At 37.4% G+C, this 27,407-nt stretch overlaps 1 protein-coding gene across 1 annotated transcript; it reads left to right on the forward strand.

The window, feature by feature from the left end:
• Window positions 1–1,656: 1,656 nt before the first annotated feature.
• LOC147076988 (serine protease snk-like) lies at window positions 1,657–26,120 on the forward strand. The gene is made up of 10 exons (XM_085940615.1): window positions 1,657–1,888; window positions 9,419–9,541; window positions 11,117–11,248; window positions 13,187–13,333; window positions 16,049–16,209; window positions 18,508–18,638; window positions 19,605–19,769; window positions 21,436–21,530; window positions 22,949–23,100; window positions 25,609–26,120. Exons 1-10 carry the CDS (start codon window positions 1,696–1,698, stop codon window positions 25,780–25,782), a joined length of 1,473 nt encoding a protein of 490 aa, XP_085796741.1. The 5' UTR covers window positions 1,657–1,695; the 3' UTR covers window positions 25,783–26,120.
• The last annotated feature ends 1,287 nt before the right edge of the window (window positions 26,121–27,407 follow it).

Genomic DNA, 27,407 nt, shown 5'->3' on the forward strand with positions numbered 1-27,407 from the left:
AGAGGGAAATCTGGATCAGGACAGGTGCTATTACACAAAACGTTGGTTTTCTTCGCGCTAGTTTTCAAACCAACGCGAGATGAGTCGTTATGAAACCTGTCGACTGTCTCTTGAATGCCCTCGATTGAGTTGTCGAATAGGACATACACACATACACGTCATTATTGGAGCATTTTCATTAAAACCTACCGACAGGTTTGGAGGCATCCTTGTAGAATTTTAACCTGTGTGATAAATCACCATTACAATATGACGTATTACACATAATAAAGTTATCCCTCGACTATTTTTTAAACCAAGATGTCGATATTTTCCAGTGAAGTGACTACTCTCATATTATTTATATCCATTCTTTCATTCGCCGCCCATATGCAACGCATGCTTATGCCTTCTCTCTGACCTTTCGAAAAGTGCCATGACTCGCTACCGTAAAACAGCACTGTCAGAATGGCAGCATCAAACAGGCGAGATTCTATTTATTTTTAACATTCATACAGGGTTGGCGAACCTTTTTACGTACGCGTGCCAAAATTTCCCAAAATATTATTTTTTGACTGTCTGACGTGCCGAGCAGTTTTTCTTGGGGGAACGATAGTTTTAAAGAATTCTATTTAACAAAATGATAATGTTATAGATACCACTCATAGAACATAGCATACATAATATAACTTTAGCATTTTTTCAATTAAGTACGCCATACATTTCGGTCCACCAATTTTGAAACTGTCTGCCGACTGAAACTGAAGATTTAGGCACAAACTGGAATGCGCTGTCGTCGACTGAATAGGAGGAGCTAGTTCACAGTTTTAACACATAGCCAAGAAGATCTTGTTGGACAGTACAAGCTCTTGTTTCTTATTCGGTACAGCCATTTTTGTGGATAGAAATAAAATTGTTTGTTCTGTATTATTAATGTTGGTTCTTTACGTACAAATTGACAGTAGAATTGCTCCGATCAGATAAGGCATTCTCTCGCTACAGTGGACTCAAGCATTGTAAATCGACCAAAATTAGAAATTCGCAGCACGCCTTCCCCGCCGCCTGATGAGATTAGTGCGATAATATTTCATGTGACGCATAAAGCCTAAGACCCGATCTATAGGTACAATTATATATTAATTACATTAAATGTAATGATTATCCTTGAAGAGTATTTTTGTCTGCTATTTTTTATAAAATGCGATCTGTCAATTATTATTTTAGTTCCGACCATGTCCGATCCTAATAAGATCATATGGGCCTGACTAGATAATTACTTTTTAATTACCACATCTAAATAGTACGCTAATTATATCGAATGGTCACCTTAATCGTTACGCCAGCGCGTCTTTAGCGTCCAATGTATTAACAGATTTTGTTTTTACAAGAAATGGATGTCAGCCACTTGCTCAACCTATTAGGTCCATACTCTGACTCAAACAAAAGTTGAAAAACAATATGTGTATTTATCAGACCTAGGATTCGAACCTGGGACACACGGCGCTATAGTCGCAGGTTTATGCGTATTTTTTTCTCTTCAAAAATAAATAAAACATTCGCGTGCCATGCAAAATGATCTCGCGTACCACAGGTTCGCCACCTGTCCTAGTGCAATTAATTTATTACAGGACAGGTTTTAATATTAATTATTTTATCTGCTAGTTTTCCTAGTAATAGTCGTTCATAATCAATGAGTTCATTTTGATCATCGCTTGGATGAATCTATATTTGAACTGGTGTAGAGATATTTCATTATTTTTTTACAGTGAACAGGTGTTAAATTACACAATTTGCAAACTAGAGAAGGTGTTAATGTTATATAAAATGGAATACAGATTCCACAGTGTTTTTGTGACAGTGTTGTTAACAATTTTCCTATTTATAAGTCCAGCTAGTGCTCAGCAGTATGGTGAGATTTTTTTTATTATCCATTATCCAGGGCTTGAAATGGACCGGAGCGCCGTTCCAGGTCGTAAAATCGGCAACATTGTCGCCCAGTTTCGTAGAAAAAATAATTTTACCGTTTGCGCTAGAATGGCTATACCTATAACGAAAAATCTAACACTTCTCTTTGTAAAACACACATAAAAAATTAGATAATAAAAATCCATTTCGAGCGCTGCCATTATCAACATTGAAGTTAATCCCTCCAAACCAAAACCCGCCCGCACCACACTCGGTCTTAATCGAGCGTATCACGGGACCCTACAGTGGCGATGTGAAGCATCTATTTCAATTTTGCCTGGGAATGCCCTGGGAGAAAATACCCAACACTGACGTTGCTACGCGCAAGGTGAGCTCTGACTGAGTTTAAAGAATTTACTTTAATACAAGGTGCCAGGAAGAGAAAGGGGTTGATCCATAGACTATATATACATCTAGACGCCACCCGTTGCATTGCTAAATGAAGCCGCGTGCCGTGCGTTTGGTTTGTGGGTGAGCGTACGCATTCGTCTACAAATGTTCGAGACCATTTCGCTAGTGCTTCCCCAAAGTGCTCGCACTAGACGCTCAAAATTAAAATATAATTTTCTATTTTTTTACGTTATATAGTATTTTTAAGCGGTCAAAATGCAACCATTAGGTAAAGATATCCACAATTTAAGTTATTTTAAAGAAACACTAGGTCACTGGTATTAAAATATATAATAATATACAAATAAATTATCACGAACATGTATCAACTTTCCTATGAAACGTAATACCATCTTCTTGCTTATCAGTACGGCTACCATATTTTAATACACGGAACCATGTTTTCTACTTAATTAACTAAAAATATTTACGACTGACTTTATGTTTAACACAAATAATAGCAATTTTAGCAACACGGTTATGGACGCTTAGTTATGCAATAAACAAAGATTTGCCGGCTACACCGTAGCAAAACATCTCCCAGATCTGTAAACCTTTTATCTTACTCTAGCGTGTGTCGCAGAGATTATAAGGGTACCGAATACTTTCTCACTCGCACTTATACATCGTTTTTGTTCAGGTCTTGGGTTGATTTTGTGACATCATATGGTGATAGACAGGTCGTGCGCTGCATATGAGTGGAACACAGTAACAAAGGGTGGAGGTAAGTTGTTCCACCATAAATAGTGCACATTAAACTTTGTTAGTCATACGCATTTATTTTTATTGAACGAAGACTGCAATTATTTACAAATGGTATTGATTAGTTTTTAAAAATCAATTAAACTCTGCCTAACTAAACCATAATAGTTTTGGTATATTTTGGAACATACAACAAAATTGTGCACATTTTTTCATTCATACTTATTTTTTTCGTTGGATTAAGAATAAATTCATTAAGCCCTCTATCTATAAAATATTCAAAGTTATGTATGATTTAATTGCATAATTTAAAATATTTTATGGCTAGACGAGTATTTTTTGACTGTTATCTATTATGGCTTGGTTTGGCAGGGTTTAATTTAATTTTACAAACTAACCGGCACCATCTGTAAATTGTAGTCTTATTTCAATGAAAGCAAATACGTATGACTGACAAAGTTTAGTGTGCACTATTTATGGCGAATCTTAACAGCCTACCTCCACCCTTCGCCACTCTCTCTGTGCACATCATAAAGGACGGCGAATAAAGGAACTAATGCTAAAATATCACGTTTGAGAGCAATGGAGGTTTTCCATGAAAATTTTAAGAACAATCAAAACATAAAAAAACATATCTTACTAGGTATTATTGTAGGTACGGTAATTATTAATAATAGATTCATTCAAAGCTTCCGTGTAAGATGACACGCGAGTGGAACCAGCTTCATCTTAAGAGCAGCAAGCGCAACCCTAGGGGTCGATATAATAATTAGGGGTCTATCCGATCTAGGGGGTCGATTAGGGGTCGATGGATATCAATGCTATTCAATCACAAATTTACTGACAGTAACGCAGTATACCTATACGATACGCTACCTTAATGTAAGACAAATCCAAAAATTTCAACCAACGCAACGTGCCATGGAAAGAACTCTAGAAGACCACAAAAGAAACCACTGGATAAGGAAGCAGACAAGAGTACGCGATATATATATTGCTAAGTAGATTCAGTGACGTCCCTAGACAAAATGCCGCCCCTGAGCAGTGTCAAAATGCCGCCACATTTTTTTAATACAGTACTTTTACCACTTGAACCACTAAATCTAATTTAAATTCCATCTGTGCTTCAATATACAATATTGCGAGTCTACGGTTTCAGATTCTTCTTTCGACCATGTCCGATCCTAATAGGATCATATGGGCCTCCACAGAGAGGAGGTTTGTATTAACAGATTTTTTTTTACGAGAAATGGATGTCAGCCACTTGCTCAACCTATTAGGTCCATACTCTGACTCATACACAAATTGAAAAACAATATGTTTAATTTTTGCCAGACCCAGGATTCGAACCCGGGACCCTCGACACTATAGACCGGCGCTTACGCCACGCAGCCATCGCGGGTGCACGGATAGGTATACTTAAAAATACACCTAACAACTTCCAAAACTCGCGAGAGACTGGCAAACATATTTGGATAAATTTTAAATTAGGTATGCACGTGTCATTGCTGTTCACCAAGAACATGATGTCCAAGGACAACGGAAGTAAACTAGACATCGCGAACCCGACAAAAAAAGTTCTGTTAAAACTTTTATAGTACCTACCTGATAAATACATTTTGTTTTCAACCAATGCGCTATTTTTTTAATGGAAAGATATTTCCGTTATTACTAAGGGTACTGTTCGACTTACTAAGATTATGTAGGTAGCTATATATACACCTAATGATTCTCTTCGATTTGCCGCCCTTTGGGTAACTGCCGCCCCCAAGCGATGCTCAATCTGCTGCGTACTGACGTCACTGAGTAGATTAAATGGCAATGGGCTGGATAATTGCCTTCCATACAGTGCACTAAGACCCGCTGCATATACGATCTCGTAAAATTCGTAAAGATGTACGTGGCAGCGAAGAACCAAGGATTGAGAAGAGTAGAAGGACTGAGAGGAAACCTTCATCCAGCAGTGGATCGATCCAGTGATGTCTTACTAAACTTAGACTTAGAATGGCTTTTCATTTTTAGTTTAAAATTGTCCGAAAATTTGTTAGGTGTATATCTACTTACCTTGAATATGAGCATTTCCACGTAACATACTCTCAAACAGTGATGGTATTAGGATACGTAGAGGTCTGTGACATTGACAAGTTTGGAGGCACTCTTGTGAAAAAAAATTGCTGTACGATAAACCGTTAATACAATGTGTATTAATACTGAAAGTAAACAATAATTTCATACATATTCAATAGATTCAATAAAAAAAATGTAAGGGAAAACCCTGCGATGCAATGTTGTAAAAGGTAAATAATGCGATGTATAGTTTTTCTTTGTAAATATAATACACATGTTTTACCAAGTGATTAGCATTAAGGAAAAAGTGATGTTTTATCCTGTAGGTATATTATATAATAGGGCTGGGCTGTCCAATCTTTTTTGAGTGATAGTTTTTTCAAATGTATAAATTAATACAATTTGCGATGGGTGGAGGTGGGCTGTTAAGATCCGACATGCATAATGCACACTAAACTTTGTCGGTCATATTATCATTAAACAAACAATACAAATTGCAGATGATATTGGGTTAGTTTTTTAAAATTCAATTAAACCCTGCCTAAACCAAACCATAATAGTTTAGGTATGCTATGGGCGATCCGAGAAAAAAGGTGCACAATTTTTCAGTTATACTTATTCGCTGAATTGAGAATACATAATATTACAGATGGAGTTGGTTAGTTTTTTAAAATGTATTAAGCCCTGCCTATACTAAACCATAATCGATAAAAAATAGTATTATATCTGAAATTATGTATGGGGTAATGGAATAATTATATTATATAGTTTATAGATAAACAAATATTTTTTGACTATTATCTATTTGCTTGCTTTTCCCTCCACCACCCGCCACGTCTCCATACCCGTTATGCAGGCGTATACCGTGGCGTAACGAACGATAGGCGCTGTTCAAATTTGTGCCGAAAGTGTCCCAGGAGCAACTTTCCAAGACCTTGGTTGGCGTGCACTAGAGTGTGCGTGATCCCTAATTCCATATAATGTATTACGGTCAATTCTCGATGAGAAAAGACCTTCTCGCTCGCCGTATAATGCCGCAAACTTTTTAAAAGCTGAGAATTTTTCCCTCGTAGATACCAAGTCGCAATGGCCGACCGGTCCAACTGAGGGTCGAACCGACTTGAGATGCTCTTCCCTTGCAACCGACATATGGGGACACACTCAGAGGATGTGATCGGCGTCCTGCAATTCGCCACATAAACAAGTCGTAGATTCTATTAGGCCAAGCTGACAGAGCTTGGAGGCAAAACCACCGTGTCCGGTTAAGAACTGAGAAGTCCAATGGTCTGGAGTCACTATTATCGACTATGGCAGGGTTTAATTGATTTTTAAAAACTCACAAATACTATCTACATGTTGTAGTCTCAGTTCAGTGAAAAAAAAATCATTTGGCTGACAAATTTACTGCATTATTTATGTCGGATCTCAACAGCATACCTCCTCCACCCTTCGCCACTGTTACCCATCTACCATAATCTCATTGATTGTCATAACGCATTAGAAGCCAATGGTTGGATTCAACGACATGCAGACTATAAAATATCTAAAATCATGCCATTGATTAAATCGTACAGACGAATATTTTTTGACATTTGTAGTCTTTTGCGTGCACTATTTATATCGGATCTCAACAACCTACCTCCACTCATCGCAACTGTATATCAGTGGCGAAGGGTGGAGGTAGGCTGATAAGATCAGCCATAAATACTATAGCTACACATTAAACTTTGTTAGTCTACGTATTTGCTTTTATTGACATCTACAATTTTATTTAAAGATGATGTTGGTTAGTTTTGAAAAATCAATTAAACCCTGTCTAAACCAAACCATAATAGTTCTGGTATACTTTGGGCGATATGACAAAATTATGCACACTTTTTCATTCATACTTATTTGTTTTCGTTGGATTAAAAACATATTACACGAGTATTGTCCATATTGTTGGTTCTATTTTTAAATTCATTAGGCTCTGCCTAAATCAAACTATAATAGATACAAATATTATTCTATTTATAAAATATCCAAAACTACGTATGATTTAATTGCATAATTGAATCTAGCGATAGACACCTGGCTTGCAGGTACAACAACGGGTGTTCACCTACATGTTATTGCGAGCTGTTGCATCCGCAAGTGGTTATCGAACGAGCATGTTATGACAGTCTTAATTAATACGATCGCTAGTGTCCATTTGTGTCATCCGCGGTGTTTTGTCTTTTAGACATTAAAGCAAGCATTAGAATCCCAGATAGTTGCATCAATTTACGAGTGCCACGGGTCTTCAAGTAGTCACAGGCTTTGCGTGTCGCGGAATGCCGAGAGGAGTGGAGCCAACCCGTTGAGAAGGCTGTTTGACAGTCAAATCATAGACATGAGTCACAGTAGCGAAGGGTGAAGGTAGGCTATTAAGATCCGCCATAAATAGTGCACACTAAACTTTTTCAGTCATATGTATTTGTTTTCATTAAACTAAGAGTATCTACTAAGACTACAATTATTTACAGATGGTATTGAATAGTTTTTAAATTCAATTAAACCCTGCCCAAACCAAACCATAATAGTTTTGGTATATTTTGGGCGATACGAAAAAATTGTGCACACTTTTTCATTCATACTTATTTGTTTTCGTTGGATAAAGAATACTTATTGTATTATTACAAAATTGTTGGTTCCTTTTTTTTAATTCATTAAGCCCTGCCTCAACCAAACTATACTAAATAAAACATGTTATTCTATCTATAAAATATCCAAAGTCATGTATGATTTAATTGCATAATTTTAGATATTTTATAGATAGACGAGTATTTTTTTACTATTATCTATTATGGCTTGGTTTCGCAGGGCTTAATTGAATTGTAAAACTAACCAATACCATCTGTAAATTGTAATCTTAGTTAAATGAAAACAAATAATACTTATGACTGGCAAAGTTTTGCGTGCACTATTTATGTAGGATCTCAACAGCCTACCTCCACTCTTCGTCGCTGTATAATATTATGACGTTATTGACAAGTCTATATCAGAAAATGATCAAGAATGTAAAGTATTTTAGTCACGTCATGCGATAGATTGATTTTTTTCAAATAATATGGATTTCTCAGAGATTTGTTTATTTATTAATAGGTAAGTTTATCTGTTACCAAAGTATAATTACGTGTTCTAATAATGTAGAAATCCTTGACGATACGACTGTGACATTTAAATTCAATTTCAAATCTCTCGAGAAAATGCTGTTGATAATTATTGCAATTACGATTAGAAGAAATACTAACCCATGTAGCGTGTCCGGAAACTTGTACGTATGCAGTTTGCCGTATCACATTTCACCGTGAAGTAATTAATATATGGCTGTATATTAAAGACTGTCCAACCTCTGTGGATCGTATAGTACTGACATAAAATTCATGTCTAAATAAAACACCATTCTTGTCGGTTTACACTTTACAGGAAACCGGCAGCAAACAAATTTTGAAAATAGCCGATATATCTACTGAATTATTTGTTAGGTTAGGTTAGATTTTCATTCTTGAATTCATAAATTTTGCCAAAATCAGATATGAAAATTGAATTAATGTTCATATTGAATCTAATAAAATTGGAGACCGTATAGTATACGGTCATCTCTTTCCGATAGAAAGCTCACGGGGAACTGTGCCACGGTGAAATGTTTTACGTACAACTACCGTGGGGGTAGGCGGGTAATGCTTTGCATGGTTACATGTAAATTGTACATAAAACATTAAAATTTCACCGTGGCGCTGTTCGCCGTGAGTTTTTTTTTTATCGGAAAGAGATGATGATGAAGGGGGGAGGGCTGACAGGCGTCTAGCCTAGGGGCCCGGGCTCAAGGGGGGGCGGCGTAGCGGGTCGACCTGATAAATGAGATAAACACACATCTTAAATCTGCTCTAATAGTAAAAAAAGTCGCCTGCGGTACTATTTTATTCCGGAGTTATTACCATTTATTACCAAATATAAGGTTTTACGATGCTATTTTTGTTTGTTGTGTGTTGATACTCGACAACTCCATAATTCGATGTATAAAAAATTGCTAAAAATATACTGAATTTTATTTGACCTCGAACACTATTTGGAAAACGCCACTGTATAGCGTCAGATTGCCTTTAACCTTAGCGATAGGTAGGGGGACCTGCCAAAAATTCTAGCCTGCAGGCCCGCGTCAGGATGTGGGGGCCATGTTGAATCCACACAGTGATGTCAGCCCCACAATCACATTCCATGTAAAATTATGTAGGTACCAGGACGTGAATATTATCACAGATAATAATTAATATAGTATATTCTTCTGTTCCAGAAAACGACAGATGCAGTATTCCTGGTTCATCGACGCAGGGCGTGTGCAAGTTAGCCAGGGATTGTCCATCAGCTCAGCAGTACAGATACTCGAGAGTCAGACCCACGCGTTGCGGTTTCGATGGTGAGTCAAAATATTCGTCTTATTCAGGGAACTCTGAAATAACGGGAACTGAAATACCTAACGGGTAAGGAGAAGCATGCAAACGATCTTGAGTAAGGAAGAATACGGGATAAACTTAAACACGTGTCAAGAATACGTTATACGTCGAATACTGACAACTGCTGTCGGTTTATGCATTGACGTTCATTATTGGTGTATTACACATACTATTGCACGTCTATAATGCGTGGTTCATTTTTGTAGGACACTCACACATTCAAAACTCTGAGTTAAATTGTAGTGTATTGAATATAGCCAATGACATTAATATGGACATCTGGAAAAAAAAGACACTCACTTTTTTGTCGGGTCTGCCGAATGGCATAATCTGTTCTAACGCCATTACAATAAAGGTGATATTGCTATAAATTCCCGATGCTTTTTGTCGCGTCTGCCGAATGGTTCGGTTCGAACGGGTTCGCTCAAATGAACATTGACTCTAGAAACACTGTTCGAACGCCATTACAATAAAGGTGATATTGCTATAAATTCCCGATGCGTGATATCGCATAATGGAAATTGCGTGACGTCTACCTCTGCGAATGTCGCTATGCGCGAATTTACTTGCTACGTACTGTATTGAGTGCGTTGTCCATTAATAATGTCATTGAATATAGCCTATCGGAATTCTATTTATGAATCTTAAATAAAAGTATTAATTATTATTAACCTTAAATAAAAGGACAAGTTTAGAATTACGTATTCTTGACACGTGTTTAAGTTTATCCCATATTCTTCCACATTTGAGATGGGTTGCCTGTTTCTCCACATCAGTTAGGTATTTCAGTTCCCCGGTTTCAACCCGGGACTGTCCCAGTTTTTTCCACAAAAATCATATAAATTTATTGAATATTGAAGTTTGAATTCTTGTAAATCTCTCAAGAATCCCTTCCAGCGGCCATCTTGTTCGGGTTTGTGTTGTTTTTCTAATGTAGTTTCAAGTGATTAAATGTGAAATTTATCTTTGTGTATTAAACTGTCATCTTCTCATATAATGTTTTAACTAAAATAAAGTATTTAAAAACTAATATTCTTTACTCAATAAAGCAGTTAAGTTTAAAAAATCGGTGTGTGTACTTATGTACAAGCGTTAGAAGTTATACTTCTTTGGCGTAACAAAACTTGTGATAAACTAGATTCTTCGACTAGCTCTTAAATAACTTGTTAAATTACACACTCAAGAAAAAGGACCGCTCATTGGAACGCCGTTGGTTTATTTCTATACACTTTAACTTATATTACTAAATTATACAATTATTTATCGTTGTTTTTATTTTTATGGTAACAACTGCCACTATGACGTTTAAAAGTTTGTTTACGTAAGGAATTGCAAATGGCCGATAATAATAAATTCGCTGCCTAGGCAACGGAACAATTCTAAACTATAATATTATACTGTATAATCGTCACGATTGGAGTATCATACTGTGGTGAAAAGGTAGTGCGTTCGGCTGATAACCGAACAATCGGTGGTTCATGCTGTGGGTTATCTAGTTTATCGACCACACTCTCAATTTAGTATTGTTACAATTTCAGGTAACTCTGAAATAATCTGCTGCGCCGATGGGAACAGTAGACAGGATGATGACCGCACCAGGACCTCGAATACCAACACAAGGAATCCTGGAGTGAATTTCGGCAACAATATAGCATTTGGACGGAGACCAAGTGAGTTAATTCATCACCAACACAAACATGGACCAAATTATTTTATGGTAAATGGCAAATTCGTCGTTCTTTTTCTTCATCAGGACGCAGCGGCGAAGGGTGGAGGTAGGCTGTTAAGATCCGACATAAATATTGCATAATAAACTTTGTCAATCATAAGTATTTGTTTTTATTGAAACAAGACTACAAGCTACAGATTGTTTTTGTTAGTTTTTAAAATTCAATCCTGCGAAAACTAAGCCATAATATAAGCTAACATAAGCCAAAAAAATACTCGTCTGTCTATAAAATATCTAAAATTTTGCAATTAAATCATACATAACTTTGGATATTTTATATATATAACAACATGTTTTATCTAGTATGATTTGGTTAAGGCAGGGCTTAATGAATTTAAAAAAATGAACCAACAATTTTGTGATAATATAATAAGTATTCTTTATCCAACGAAAACAAATAAGAATGAATGAAAAAGTGTGCACAATTTTTTCGTATCACCCAAAATATACCAACACTATTATGGTTTGGTTTAGGCAGGGTTTAATTGAATTTAAAAAACTAACCAATACCATCTATAAATTGTAGTCTTAGTAGATACTCTTAGTTTAATGAAAACAAATACCTATGACTGACAAGGTTTAGTGTGCACTATTTATGGCGGATCTTAACAGCCTACCTTCACCATTCGCTACTATGACTCATGTCTATGATTTGACTGTCAAATAGCATTCTCAATGGGTTGGCTCCACTTCTCTCGGGATTCCACAATACGCAAGGTCTGTGACTACTTGAAGACTTGTGGCACTCATAAGTTGATGCAACTATCTGGGGTGTCTAACGCTTGCTTTAATATCTAAAAGACAAAACAGCGCGGATGACACAAATGGACACTAATGATCATAATAATTAAGACTGTCATAACATGCTCGTTCGATAGCCACTGCGGATGCAATAGCTCGCAATAACATGTAGGTGAACACCCGTTGTTGTACCTGCAACCCTGGTGTCCATCATTAGATTCAAAGTGTCTCTGGGTAAGAAGAATATATCTGAAAAGGTGATGAAAAGCTATACGTAGATAGATTTTTGGTAACCCTGCCCCCTCCTGTCGCCTCATCAATACAAAAAAAAATATAGATAATATTTCAAAATGGACCTCACTACACCATTTTTTGTGTGCGCGCCTGAACCCACCAAGTAAGTGTCTGGAAATTTCAATGAAGACAAATAAGTATGACTAACTAATTTATGTCGAATATTCACAGCAGTAGCGAAGGGTGGAGGTAGGCTGTTTAGATCCACCATAAATAGTGCACATTAAGCTCTGTTAATCATACGTATTTGTTTTTATTGAACTAAGACTACAATTTACAAATTTTATGATGTTGTTTAGTTTTTGAATATCAATTAAACCCTGCCTAAACCAAACCATAATAGTTTTGGTATACCTTGGGCGATACAACAAAATTGTGCACACTTTTTCATTCATACTTCTTTGTTTTCGTTGGATTAAAAATACATATTATTACACATTTATTGTTGGTTATTTTTTTTTAATTAATTAGGCCTGCCTAAACCAAATTATAATAGACAAAAATATTATTCTATATATAAAATATCCAAAGTTATGTATGGTTTAATTGCATAATTTTACATATTTTATACATAGACGAGTGTTTTTTGACTATTATCTATTATGGCTTAGCTTCGCAGGGTTTAATTGAATTTTAAAAACTAACCAACGCCATCTGTAAATTTTAAATGTAAAATTTTTCAATGGAAACAAATACCTATGACTGATAAAGTTTAGTGTGCACTATGTATGGCTGATATTAACAGCCTACCTCCACCCTTCGCCACTGCTTCACGGCCTACCTTCCATCCTTCGCCACTACCTATCATGCAGTTATATATTTTTGGTCTCAATTCTGTTTGCAGATACCACCAGCAATACCAATAACCGGGGCGCATCTGGAAACACAAACTACAACCCGAACCCTAGCAGAACAGCTGGCTCAGGAGACTTCGAGAGCACGGCAGCTGTCAACAGTAGAAGAGGCAGAGCGAGGCCCATCAGTGAGAGAAGTATGGAAACTAATTTGAAGCGTGTCAATACAAAAGACAGCAGGAACTGAAATAGATACGTAAAAAAAAAATACCCAACTGTCTCAACCACGATTCGAACTCGATCTAAAAAAATGTGCCATCACGAGCGTCGGACGCTCAGACCCATGGCCCCCACAAAGGGGGGCTAACAGGGCTCTAGCCTAGGGGCCCGGGCTCAGGGGGGGCCGGCGTGACGGGTCAATCAGATATGGGGGGACATGCTCAGCGTAGGTCAAAATGGAGCTTTTGTTCTATTTTCAAAGCATGATCCTGGACATACCTTAAACGTTGTACATAATCTATTTATATAATTTTGAAGCCTTATTACCCTTTATATTTATTTTAAACATTTGATGACTGCATAAAGTATTTTTATTACATAAAATAGTATTCTTTTAAACCTCTCGCTCTAATGTTTTAGAATATAGTCATATTTCAGTACATAAATGTGCAGTGGTGTTAGGATTTTTTACATTTATAATTTTTAAACGTATTTATAAAACCATCAGTATAATTTATATTGACATTATTATAGTGAAATATTTACGATAAAAAATTATATTGATAATCTCTGTGATCCCAAATTTGACAAGAATTGGGCATTTTATTATTCAAAAAATGGGCAAGATTAACACATTTGAAGATAATTCTAAAGATACTAATTATAAGCTATGTCTTTGACCATTCAAGTGTGATAAACTGATAAACATCCTACGAATAATGATTGCTTTATAATAATTATTGACCTTATAATAAGGTAGTGTTTTTTTGAAATACGCTATATAAAAGCTTTCTTCTTCACTCTAGTACAGTGTCTGCCAAACTGTATGCCGCAATAAGTCTCAGGGTGTGCCGCGAAGGAAGAATCCCCAACAACTGTCCTTTTTAAATATTGCCTATTCATTTAAATTGTCTTCAATATTACATAAATTCAACATCTACATATTCAAATAAACATTTGTCACGCTAATAGATCTAAAAAACGACCCTGTGCACAAACCTCATTTTCTGAGCTAGAGTTGTCAGCATTTTGGATATCGCTTTGGAGTAAATATCCTCAATTGGGTACAATAGCAATTAAAACTCTGTTGCCATGTGGATCGTCGTATCTTTGCAAATTTGGTTTTTCAGCGCTCGTGGAAATGAAATAAAAAAAAAACGAGAGCTGTTACAGATGGTAGATGAGGAGTTACGTGTTTGTTTATCTAATTTAGAGCCGTGTTTTGACAGAAATCTTTCTAAAAATCAATTGCATCTTTCTCACTGATGAAATTATTACCACCTATGTACAATTATGTTGTTAAAATATTAAAAAAAAATGGTACAGTTCGGTTATGAGGAATACAGCGGCAAACACATTTTGAAAATAGCCGATATACTGGATTATTTGTTAGGTTAACCTAAAAAAACCTAACCTAACCCAACCTAACCTAAACTCAAACTTACAGTTAATCAAGTATATCGGGTATTTTCAAAATGTGTTTTCTGCTGTATTCCTTGAAAAAATTGTTACCTACACTCAGTGGCGGCCGGTGGTCTTCAGAATAGCATTTTCTGGTAGTGCGCAATGGTTTACCTTCTATACCCAGCATTGGAGTATAGGGCAAGCACAAGTTCACGCCACTTCCCTCGGTTCAACGCCAACTCTTGCGCCTCCTGCCATGTCAGACCTGCAGCACGTAGGTCGCTTTTGTAGCACCGCTGCAGGGTGAGGGAGGGCCGGCCATGGCAACGGAACCCTTGAGGCTGTGCTATAAGGGTACGTAGTGTCACAATCTTTGGCGGCATCAGGAACACTTGTCCTAGCCACGTAAAGGTCGTAAAGCGTCTCTCCATGATTACCTTAATCACCGAAGGCTGCCGTGTCAATAAGCTAGGATAATATCTTATTGTAAAAAGACCAAAACGTTGAACTTCTCGAAAGGTAAATTAAATATGTCTTTGTTTATTTATTATATTTTTTAAAAGAGTTTTTAAACAGTTCAAATGATTTAATATCAATAAAGAAAAATAAATGTCACGGTTTACGACTTTGGCAAACAATGCTTCAGCCAAATAAATAACCGCTGATGTGTTTTTTTGTTTACTGAATATATTTGAGTGGTTTAGAAATAAATGCGGTAGTTTGTATTTTCGTAAAAGTTTGGCGATTCATTAAATCTTAAATGTGAAATTGTTAAAAATTAACTCGCCAACATTGTTATAAAACAGAAACTGGCGTTTTTGTTTCTAGAGTCCTAATTTTGTGCGCCGATCTAAAAGTGTATAAAAAATTCTATACAAAACGTCATTACTGGACATTCGACCACGGTTTTAGAAGTATATAATGACCTCATTGTAATCCTGTGCAAACTGAAAATCTGTTTGGATCGTAATTGCTTTGCGCACAAACGGAGTATTGTTCATAGTTCGCGAAGTGAGTGATACACGTATGAATAACAATGAAAAGTTGACCGATGTCTTCAAAGATGCAGGCGGTGCGTAGCACTTGGATGGTATTAGAGGAGCCGCCGCTCCTACACTATGATTTCTTTTATCCATATTAATAAGGTATATTTCCTTTTTTAAGGCATTTTAATTTGGTGTGCCGCGGAACAAATCCCATTCTCCAGTGTGCCGTGAAGTAAAAAGTTTGGCAGACACTACTTAGTAAATAATCAAATACTAGTTATCAACTGTGTTTTTAATCCACAGAATGCGACGGTTACAGTGGCGCCGTGACGCAAGACATCGGAGCAATTAACCTGCTTCCCGTTCCTGAGTCACTCAACATTAAGGTGCCGAAATGTGACTACACCAGCACACCACTGATCGTCAATGGAGTCGAGGCAGAAGTTGGAGAATTCCCTCATATGGTAAATACGACGATATTGAAGGAAACTGTAATTCTGTGCGAATGTTATAGGTTTGCCCGTAGAAAAACAATATTAATTTATATTAAAATTCATACATTATTTTAATCCAATAGTTAATAACATGTCATAATCATCAGCCGGGGTCGATCCACTGGTGGATGAAGGTCTCCTCATAGCTCCTTCCACTCTTCTCCTACACCCACCGAACTTTATGAGTTCGTCTATTCAGCGGGTTTTAGGGGGTCCCTGTGGGCGTTTATAGTACAAGATCTTTTTGGCTACGTGTTAAAACTGTGAACTAACAAGCTTCTCCCATTTTTAACCGCACTTCGATTATAGTGCCTTCCGGTTAGTGACGAGTTGTCCACGTGTTAAAACTATGTAGGTACTTAACAAGCTCCTCCTATTTATGCGTCAATGACATTGAGCTACTTTACAAGCTGTTTGTTGGCGAATTTAAAAGCGGGCGATTCAGCTACTGCGATTGTCATGATGACATACAAAACTTTCCATTCGCTGAGAAGCCAACAAGCTAGCGACTATTTTGACAGAACGTAGTTCGTTTTTTTACCGGGAGGTCGCTACTACGCTCTACTGCGCAGACGCAGTAGGCCCACACGCTGGCGTGTAGCGTGTAAAGTTGACCGGCTTTCAACTTTTCTCGGTAGATTGTTTACAATCTGCTTGTTAGCTTGTTCGATGATGACATTGGGCGACTTTACAGGCGGATTGTAAATTCGCCAACAAGCAGTTCGTAAAGTAGCTCAATGTGATTGACGCTTTAGTCGACGACAGCGACGTTCAGTTATTCTCGTCGGACAGTGTAGTGCCTAGTATACTGGCATTTGTCCAGTGGTTGTCCAATCGCTGAGTGACCTCTATCACATCGCGTACTCTTGTCTGCTTCCTTATCAATTGGTACATGTTGTGATCTTTACGCGTTATGCCCAACATTCACCTTCCCACGTCTCCTTGCACAACTCGTAATTTTTTGATTTCTCTCACATTCAATTCTATGTTTCACACGCATACTTGCATATTGGTAGTCCACATTTTACGCTTCAAACACAAGGTGGGAGGTCACTTCTAAAGATTCCTTCCTATTATTCAGGCGTCCATGCCAGATAGGTTCTGCGAGCAATCTCGCCATACGTCAATTGAAAATTATTGTTTGAAATAGACGTAGTTATTTGAGTGCCACTGATGAGGATCGCTTTTGGTTCAGAGCAGTTTATCATTAGTTTTCACCAAGATTACGAGTATAAAAAACAGAAACACCCCCTCCAAATCAAACCCGCCCCGCACCACAGTCTTAATCGAGCGTATCACGAGGCACTGCGTTTGATTTGAAGCATCTGTACAGTTGTTTACGCCTAGTAATGTCCCAGGAGCAGTTACCCGAGACTAAGGTCGCCACGCTCTCAAGTGAGTTTTTGACTGAGTTTACTGGTTTTACTCTAATGCAAAGTGCCGGGGAGAAAAAAAAGGCAAGAAAATTAACAAAGAAGAAAGGAATTTAATAAATATAACAAAAAACGAATCTAATCATACGGACAGCAAAAATATGTGAAGAGATCTTCACGCTCGCAGTAAGACGCCGTAAAAATGCAAGATAATTGGCCTTTGTGGCGACCAGGTGGGATGGCCCGATGGGCCCAACTAGTGACGTCCCTAGACAAAATGCCGCACCTGGGCAGCGCCAAAATGTCACCCCACTTTTTTATACAGTAGGTATTTTGTATCATCCGTGGATGGTGTCGTTTCTCGTCACCATGGACATCGAAGGGCAATGGAAGTAAACTAGACATCGCGAACTTGACAAAAATTACATTCCTGTTAAACCTTTTATGTCAATTAATACATTTTGTTTCCAACCAGCTCACGCTCATTTTTTTATTGGAAAGATATTTTCGTTGTTACTAAGTTTAGGTAGCTATTTCTATATATACCAAATGATTCTCCTCGATTTGCCGCCCTTCAAGTAACTGCCGCCCTCAAGCGACGCTTAATCTGCCTACCCCCACGGGATGTTACTGGGCCCAACAGCTGATTGAACCGACTTGAGTAACTCTTCCCTCTCGGAGCACATTCTCGGACATTCCTAGAGGATGTGATTTGCATCCTGTTTTTCTCCGCCACATGGACATGTCGGTCGGGTAACTAGTCCAAGCTCAAAGAACTTGGTACCGAACCCACCGTGGCCTGCCAAAAATTGACTGATGTGATGACCAGGAGTCAACATGATTATCTCCAATCGCCATTTAATATCCGAGTATAAAAGTGTGATTGTTGTTCCAGGCGCTGATCGGTTGGCCGCGGATTGGAAGCAGAAACTTCAACTGGGCTTGCGGGGGTTCCCTCATCAGCGAACAGTTTGTCCTGACTGCAGCCCACTGCGCTTCCCTCGACAAAGACACTACAGTGTCGAGGTAAGTGCTCTATCTATATAAAATGTGTCGTCTTCTCCGCTCCAAGAGTATAATGGAATTCTGGAGTGGCATTAATGGCAGCTCTAGCATTTTTTCAGATGTTGGGATCGGGTCGCGAGTCTAGCGGTTACAGGTTCAAGTCCCGTCGGGTGTCATATTTTTTTCTAAAATGATTTTTTCTAATGGGTAGGTACTAGGTGTCAGTAGCGAAGGGTAGATGTTGGCTGTTAAGATCCACCAATAGTGCACACTAAACTTTGACAGTCATACGTATTTGTTTTCATTGAAATAAGACTACAGTTTACAAGTGGTGTAGTTATTTTTTTAAATTCAATTTATACTTTGGACGCTGAAGACGAACATGCGCGTAATGACCAGGCGGCCGATCAATGTAATTAACGTGCATTTTAAAGGTGCTAATTAAAAAATCATTATCTACTCAGCAGCGAATGCGTTAAACCCTGCGAATACCATGCCATAATAGATAATAGTCAAAAAATATGTGTAATAAGTATTCTTAAACCAACGAAATTAAATAAGTATGAAAGAAAAAGAGTGCACAATTTTGTCGTATCGCTCAAAGTATACCAAAACTATAATGGTTTGGTCGAGGCAGGGTTTAATTGATTTTTTTTTAATTTACCAACTCCATCTGTAAATTTTAGTCTTAGTTCAATAAAAAAAATATGTATGAGTGATATGTATGAGTATATGTATGTATGAGTATAATGTGCACCACTTATGTATGTCAAATCTTAACAGCCTACTTCCACCCTTCGCCACTGAACTTTACAGTTTGTCATAGAATTAAAGTGTCACGATGAAATTAAAGTGCCACAAAAAAGTGAATTTGAAAGTGTATTTTAAGCAATTATATAATTCCATTACAATTTTAAGTGTATATGTTTAATTCCAACTATCATTACTCTGTGTGTTTACGCGTGATATATTTTGAATTATTTGCAGCTTTGAGCCGACGATCATCCGTCTTGGAGACCACAGCATCAGCAAAAACGACGACGGCGCGGAGCCTCAAGAAATTGGAGTGGAATCAATCATCGTCCATCCTGCGTACAGGCCTCCCGACAAATATCACGACATCGCCCTTATCAAGATGGTCAGAGCCGCTAGGTTAGAGATTCATTATATAATCACAATTATCAGCCTGTTTCAATCCATTGCTGGATAATTAATGCCTCATTACACTCTCTCTACTCTTCTCAGTTCCTTGTTCCTTGCTGTCATAATATATCATCCAGCCAGCACCCGTTGGCGTACAATTTCAGTTGTCTATACATTCTACCAATGTATTATCGCGGCCATGGCCCCTACACGGGGGGGCTGACAGGGTTCTAACCTAGGGGCCCGGCGTGGCGAGTCAATCAGATATTTAAGATAAACACACATCACAAATTTGCTCTAATAGTAGGTAAAAAAAGTCTATATGTACTACATAATTCAAGTAGATGTATTAAAACTACAAAAATCCCCAAAAATAAACCGAAGGCCCTTACTTTTACCTCTAACACAATTTTGAAAACGCTTTTGTTGTGCGTCACACATGCCATTAAACTTAGCGATAGGTAGGGGGGCCCGTTTTAGGATGTGGGGCCGTGATCGCGGCCATAAACAATATGTATCCCCTACGATTAGGGAATCCAATCCCGGGATCCCGGACAATTTTCGATACCTATCAATCCCGGGACTAGAAAAATTAGTCCCGAAACCTTCAGGATCGATATTTTTATCAATCACAATAAATTAGTATGTATACAAAATTATGCTAGTGAAGTGTATGTACCTGGGGCCTTATGTTCTAACTTGTGACATAAGTCACCCGACGACATGACGTAATTGTGACGTAAGCCAATACACGGTCGAGGCAAGCCGCCCAACGCACACGGCTCAAACATGCTGAAACACCTATTTGTGTAAGGGGACGATGGATAACGCCAGTGTTTAAGTAGCGTTAATTTCTCGAATGCTATTATCACTCCGGTAGTACGTCACAATGATGTCATATGACGTCATGTCGACCGGGCGACTTGGACTCGCAAGTTATAACATAAGGCCCCTGAACATGTCATAGGGAGAATCGCTGAATGCTCACGGTTAATATATAACCATTTTTTTGTTGTCATACGTAATCGTAGGAACATCAGAAAAATAATAAATTCGTTCATTTAACCAGCCAGACGCCACTGACGTTCTGGCATGCGAACGGCGTTTAACTGACAGTGCCACGGACGTGCAGGCAGGCACTTCTTTCTACGCCGAATTTTATGAATGTTATATTTTCTTCACTTGTTGACCGCGGAGCATTTAATTACTTTTTAATTACCGCATTTAAATAACATGCTAATTATATCGAATGGCCAATTAATTGGTGTACAAAACAGGTGTTGGAAAGGATTAAATAAATAAAAAAACTGTTTTACTTTCACATTTTATTTATATTACAATATTATTAAACCCATGTATTTCCAAGATTGAAAGTACACAATATTAACATTAAATGTCTTAAATAGTATTAATTATACTAGACATATTGAAAAAACACCAATACCTGGATCCCGGGATCGTCAAATTGTAATCTCCAAATCCCGGGATCAAATTTTGGCTCGGGATTGGATTCCCTAGTATACGGTCACCTTTTTCCGATAAGAAAGCTCACGGCAAACTGTGCCACGGTGAAATGTTTTACGTACAATTTACATGTAACCGAACCAAAATTGATCCCGCGTAAGATACGTTAGTTTGACATGACCGATATCTGATATTTTGTGTTTTGTTACAGGCTAGGAAGCTTTGTGAGACCAGCTTGTCTTTCAGAAACAATTGCACCTGATAATAAACAAGCCATAGCCACTGGATGGGGAAATATTGCAAAGAGTAAGAGACCACTTTGTTCTTCTTCTTCGTGCACGTTCTCATAATATAGTGAGAACGAGGCCCGATGAGATAATTTTCTTCTCCAAAAATAATTGAGAGCTTTCCTGATCATTGTGAATACTTTCATTAAAAATACTATACACATCAAGACATTTTGTTAATATAATAAAACTAAATAATTATGTGCTTACTTACTCAAGCTATTAATCGAGAAATTACTCATAAATTCCAATTCAAAATTAAAACTTTCACTAATAATTAATTATTCAGATACTACTAGCCTACTAGCAACTCGATTGGCAGATTCTCAAGCCAATCGTCTGCCACGATTGTCCCCGATCGTGTAAAGGCACTTTTAAGTCGTTCTCTGGTGTCCTGACCGAATTGGAATAATTCCTATTTTTGGGTTCGATTATTTTTCTTTTCTTTTGACCATGCCCGATCCTACTATGATCATATAGGCCTTCACAGAGTGGCAGTTTGACGTATTAACAGATTTTTTTATATACGATAAATGGATGTCAACCACTTGCTCAACCTATTAGGTCCATACTCTGACTCGAAACACAAATAGGACAACAATATGTGTATTTGTCAGACCCATGATTCAAACCCGAGACCCATGACATTATAAGCCGACGCGTAATCCGCTCGCCCATCGTGGGCTCCATTCACCCGAAAATTACTGAGAACGTACGAAAATATATGGCCGAACATGATCTGACCTGTCTTGCGTTTGACAGAACTACACACATTTTATATACCTACTGTATATAACTTGAAAACACTTCAGATATAATAATACCTACATACTAGAAAAAAAATTGCATTTGAAAAAAAAAACGAAATTCGACGGGATTTGAGCCCTTTAAATCAGGGGTAGTCAACCTTTTTATACCTACCGATCACTTTTGTATCTCTGTTAGTAGTAAAATTTTCTAACCTCCCACCGGATCCACAGTAATGGTGATTTATAAAGTAGGGAAGTAACTTTTAAAGTAGTTTTAAGTAGTTTATAAAACCTCTACCGCCCACCATGAAAGCTGGAACGCCCACTAGTGGGCGGTAGGGACCAGGTTGACTACCCTTGATTTAAACCTTAAACCATTGGTGTCGCGCCAATCTGTGCATTAACCTATTATGCCACGAGAGTCCTATCTAATTACGATCATTTAAACTAGTAGGTCCTACGTGAAATGCTTATCAAATAGCGTTATTATTGACAATCGGTTATTGTGTTTTAAATCAAGGAATGGAATCAAATGTGATTTTTTCTAGTATATATTATTATATCTGAAGTCTTTTAAGCTATGTATGTTTAATATATAGAATGCTACATACTCAAATCTTGTGAATTATTCGTTGAATAAAAGAAATAGTGGTTTATTAATAATGCAATTATATTTGTCGTTTTTCAGACAGTAATAGATCAGACGTCCTGTTGAAAGTCAGCATAAATGTGATACCACGTCGACGCTGCGCCCCTGTCTACCAAGACAGTAAATATCTCCCCAGGGGTCTTGTGGACCAGCAATTGTGCGCTGGGGATGCCTTTAAGGACACATGTCAGGTGAGGAGTAGCTAAACATCATTACATATTCATTGACGCGCACACAGAATAATGGCTATGGCCCTCCATATCGAAAAAAATCGTGTCCGAAAACTTGTACGTATGTAGTTCGCCGTATCACACTGCACCGTGAAATGTTGTATCGGAAATATATAGCCGTATATTAGAGGGCGATTCACGAATGAAGCAGTATGACCGGTTGCACAACGTAAGCGCAAACCTACTTCAACGAAGTATATTAAAAGTCGACCGGTAGTGTCGAGTACAGTATGCAATTGAAGTATACACGCTTTGCCGGTAGAGGCGCTAGCAACTCTCCGTTTGACATATTATTAAACGTCAAAAATTCGTACGTAGTGAACAGGCTGTCATTCTATTTTTTTCTATCTTTTACATAACTATTACCGCTGAAAGTATTAGTTTTTGTTTAAATTTTCACTTAAATATTTATTGTGATTTTGTAATACAGAAACACACATGTTTGTTTGCAAAATACAACGGAAATTCCGTGTTGTAATATTGTTATATTGGAGACGTAACTAGCTTGTTTAAAGATTAATTGGCTACGTACTTCAACAATGAATGATTTAATCATGCAACGTTAACGGTAAGTACTGATTAAATATGAAGTCATTACCAAAATGGATAAAAATGTTATTTAATTTCCATGAAATTCACAAACGGTTCGTTTTGGCATGTTTACTTTCTATCTTACTCTAACGCATGGATATAAGGTATAAGCATGCTGAATGCTTTCTCACTCGCGCGTATCCATTTCGTTCGAAGCTCTATACACACAATATCTCCTGTAAAACTAAAAATTTTACGTGCTTCAGTTAAAGCGGTGTTTTTTACTACATTCGTGAATTGCCCTTCTGTGGTCTGACCAAATGTCTGTAGATGGAGGCATAAATGACGAGATTGCTCGAAGAGCCAAGCTAACATGGAGTGCATTCGGACGCTTAAGTAATATCTTCAAGAGCGACCTTCCATTATGCCTGAAGCGTAAAGTATTCAACCAATGTGTGCTGCCAGTGCTAACGTATGCTTGCGAAACATGGACCCTCAACCATGGCTCACACATCCTGAAGCGGGCCCCTAGACCAGGATCATTATCGCCCCCCCTACCTATCGCTAGGGTTAAAAACAGACGCTCTACAGAAACGTTTCCCAAATGGTATTCCAGGTAAAATTAAGGGTATTCTGTATATTTTTAACGATTTTTTGTATTTTTCAATAAATTCATTTGTGTTATGAAGTTTTAGAATATCGACACATAATATTCAAAATTTGCATCACACAATCACATATTTTAAAATAGTAATATTCTTAAAGTAAAATAGCGCCGCAGGCGACTTTTTTAACATCAGAGCAAATGTGTGATGTGTGTTTATCTCACTTATAATGTAGCCAGCCCCCCCCCTTGTGGGGGCCATGCTCTCAACACACGAGAGATCCAAAAATTGAGAGATGCGCAACGTGGCATGGAAAGGTGCATGTTGGGCATAACGCGTAAGGACCAGAGAAGAAACAAATGGATAAGGAAGCAAACAAGAGTGAGAGATGTGATAGAGGTCACCAAATTGATGAAATGGCGGTGGGCCGGACATATAGCACGGCGAACGGACAACCGCTGGACGAATGCAGTCATTCAGTGGTACCCGAGGGGCACTAAGCGGCCACAGGGGCGCCCCAAAACCCGCTGGATTGACAAACTTGTCAGGTTTGGTGGAAGTACATGGCAGAGAAAAGCAAGGAACCGAGAAGAGTGGAGAGAGCTGGGGGAGGCCTTCATTCAGCAGTGGATCGACACCGGCTGAAAATATATTAAAGACCGTCCAACCTCTTTGGGTCGTGTAGTAGTGACATCAAATTCATGTCTAAATAAAACACGGTTTTTGTCGGTTTACACTTTACGGGAAGCCAGCAGTAAATAAATTTTGAAAATAGCCGATATGCTGGATTATATTAGGTTAGGTTTTCATTTTTAAATTAAGAGCATACTTCAGTGAAACGGCAAATAATTTTCAACTGCGACGAAATTTTGGGCTCGTTGCCGATCGGAGAGCGAAAGTCGAGCTGTGAACACGTAAATTTGTTTTGTGATGGCGTCGGGGGAAATAATTCTTAAATCGTGTAAAGATGACTAAAAAATGTTACCCATTTACTTGAAAAAGAAAACATGTCAATGAATATATTATTATTATTACTAATAAAACAATAAACATAACATTAAACGGATGCATGTTGAATTTTTATGACAAATTATGTTTTGTTCTTCACGCGTCGTCTGCACAATCTTCGCGTCGCGTAGTCACGATCGTTTTAGACCGTGCCCTAGCTGAAGTATAGTCTTAATAAATTTTGCTAAAATCAGCTATGAAAATTGAATTAATTTTCATAATATTGAATCTAATAAAATTGGAGACCTTATAGGATACGTCATCCCTTTCCGATAAGAAAGCTCTGTTTATATTTTGGGTCTAACTGATTGATATTGTTTTGCAGGGTGACAGTGGTGGTCCACTTCAAATATCTGACGAATCGAACCGGTGCATCTTCCACGTGATCGGAGTCACGTCGTTCGGAGCTGGCTGCGGCCTTGAAAACGCTGCCGGAGTTTACACCAGCGTCACTCACTACGTCAGATGGATCGAGGGCATCGTATGGCCTTCTGGTTAAAGACCAAACATCCACGTCGGGAGAGAGTACCAGAGCATTACCAGCCAACGTTTAAAAATTTCCCATAAACAAAGTCAAGATTTTTACACTACAACTAGATATTGCAATTTTCCAAATGAATATTATATTTTTTTCCATATATAATGGTTAAATGGATGTATAAATCGCTGGTATTAACGACTGAGCAGTGGCGGCTCTTTATTATGGCTCAATGGGATAGTACCTACCAGTGGCGAAGGGTGGAGGTAGGCTGTTAAGATCCGACATAAATAGTGCACATTAAACTTTGTCAATCATAGACTAAGACCACAATTATTTACAGGTGGAGTTGGTTAATTTAAAAAAAAAATCAATTAAACCCTACCTTAACCAAACCATAATAGTTTTAGTATACTTTGGGCAATCCGACAAAATTGTGCACTCTTTTTCATTAATACTTATTTGTTTTTGTTGAATTTATAATACATATTACACGTCATGTTGTTCGTCATTTTTTTTTTTAAATTTAAATTTAATTAAATTAAAATTTAAAAAAAGCCGTGCAACAAAGCCATGCCATGATAAATATATAAAAATATTATTCAGTCTATAAAATATGTATGATTTAATGTCATTATATATATTTTATGGATAGACGAGTATTTTTTGACTATTATATAAATATTATGGGCTTGGTTTTCGTTTTTTAGATTTAATTGAATTTTAACAACTAACCAAACACTATCTGTTAACTATTGTAGTCTTAGTTCAATGAAAACCAATATGTATAACTGACAAAGTTTAGTATGAACTATTTATGTCAGATCATAAAAGCTTACCTCCGCCCTTCGCCACTGGTACCTACCCGGTAACGATGTAATCAAAATAACAAATTTCTTTGAATAACATTATACGTTTCTTCTAACTGTACGAGATTATTATGCTTTGTATAATAAATAAATCAATAAGTATACTTACCGTACAAATTAATTAAATATGATGTATAAAAATAGTAAATCAATTTTATTATTAAATATTGTATTTTATTATTTCGTTTTCCCATCCCTAATATTTTTTTATCGATCCATTGCCGACTCAAGTAGAAAGCCGATACATTCACAATGACTGGTCCTACTTGTTCCGCCCCTCCCGTTGTTATCTACGGATGACCTGTCATTGTTCTATAGAGTGCCCATACTAACGCGTCTGTCGTGTCCACACAGGGAATGGTTTGATTTGGATAGATGAGTTACATGATAAATAATACACTAGCATTAACACACCTTCTACAAATGAAATGCATAGATCAATGCTACATATTTTTAGGAAATCGATATTACCACCGGTTTTTGTGTAAAGGACTAGTCTGACTTTGACAGCTGATGAATAACAGGAATGTATATTATTTAAGTATAAATAGCACTGATAGTTAATATATTTGATTTGAGATTTTTTTACAATTCAATTTGAAATGAGAAAGGGCGAATCAATATGTCAAGCAATCTGGGATCTGATTTTGACAGCTGAAAAGTGGACCACTCGTTGGTTGTGCAAAAAGTTATGCGCAGGCTTTATTAATCTAAAGATGGCGGTGATCGATCCCACCTCACCGATAAGACCAGCAATAAGTAGAGTTAATAAAGTAA

Source organism: Rhyacophila brunnea, unplaced genomic scaffold, assembly GCF_057557595.1.
Source record: "Rhyacophila brunnea isolate RB1 unplaced genomic scaffold, BYU_Rbru_1.0 scaffold_13, whole genome shotgun sequence".
Lineage (NCBI taxonomy): Eukaryota > Metazoa > Arthropoda > Insecta > Trichoptera > Rhyacophilidae > Rhyacophila > Rhyacophila brunnea.

Excerpts from the sequence above, each read along its gene's own strand:
- LOC147076988 (XM_085940615.1), top strand. The coding sequence starts at position 1,696 with ATGAATCTATATTTGAACTGGTGTAGAGATATTTCATTATTTTTTTAC. Across the intron at positions 11,249-13,186 it reads AGCATTTGGACGGAGACCAA|ATACCACCAGCAATACCAAT; the intron begins GTGAGTTAATTC and ends TTCTGTTTGCAG. Across the intron at positions 21,531-22,948 it reads ATGGGGAAATATTGCAAAGA|ACAGTAATAGATCAGACGTC; the intron begins GTAAGAGACCAC and ends GTCGTTTTTCAG.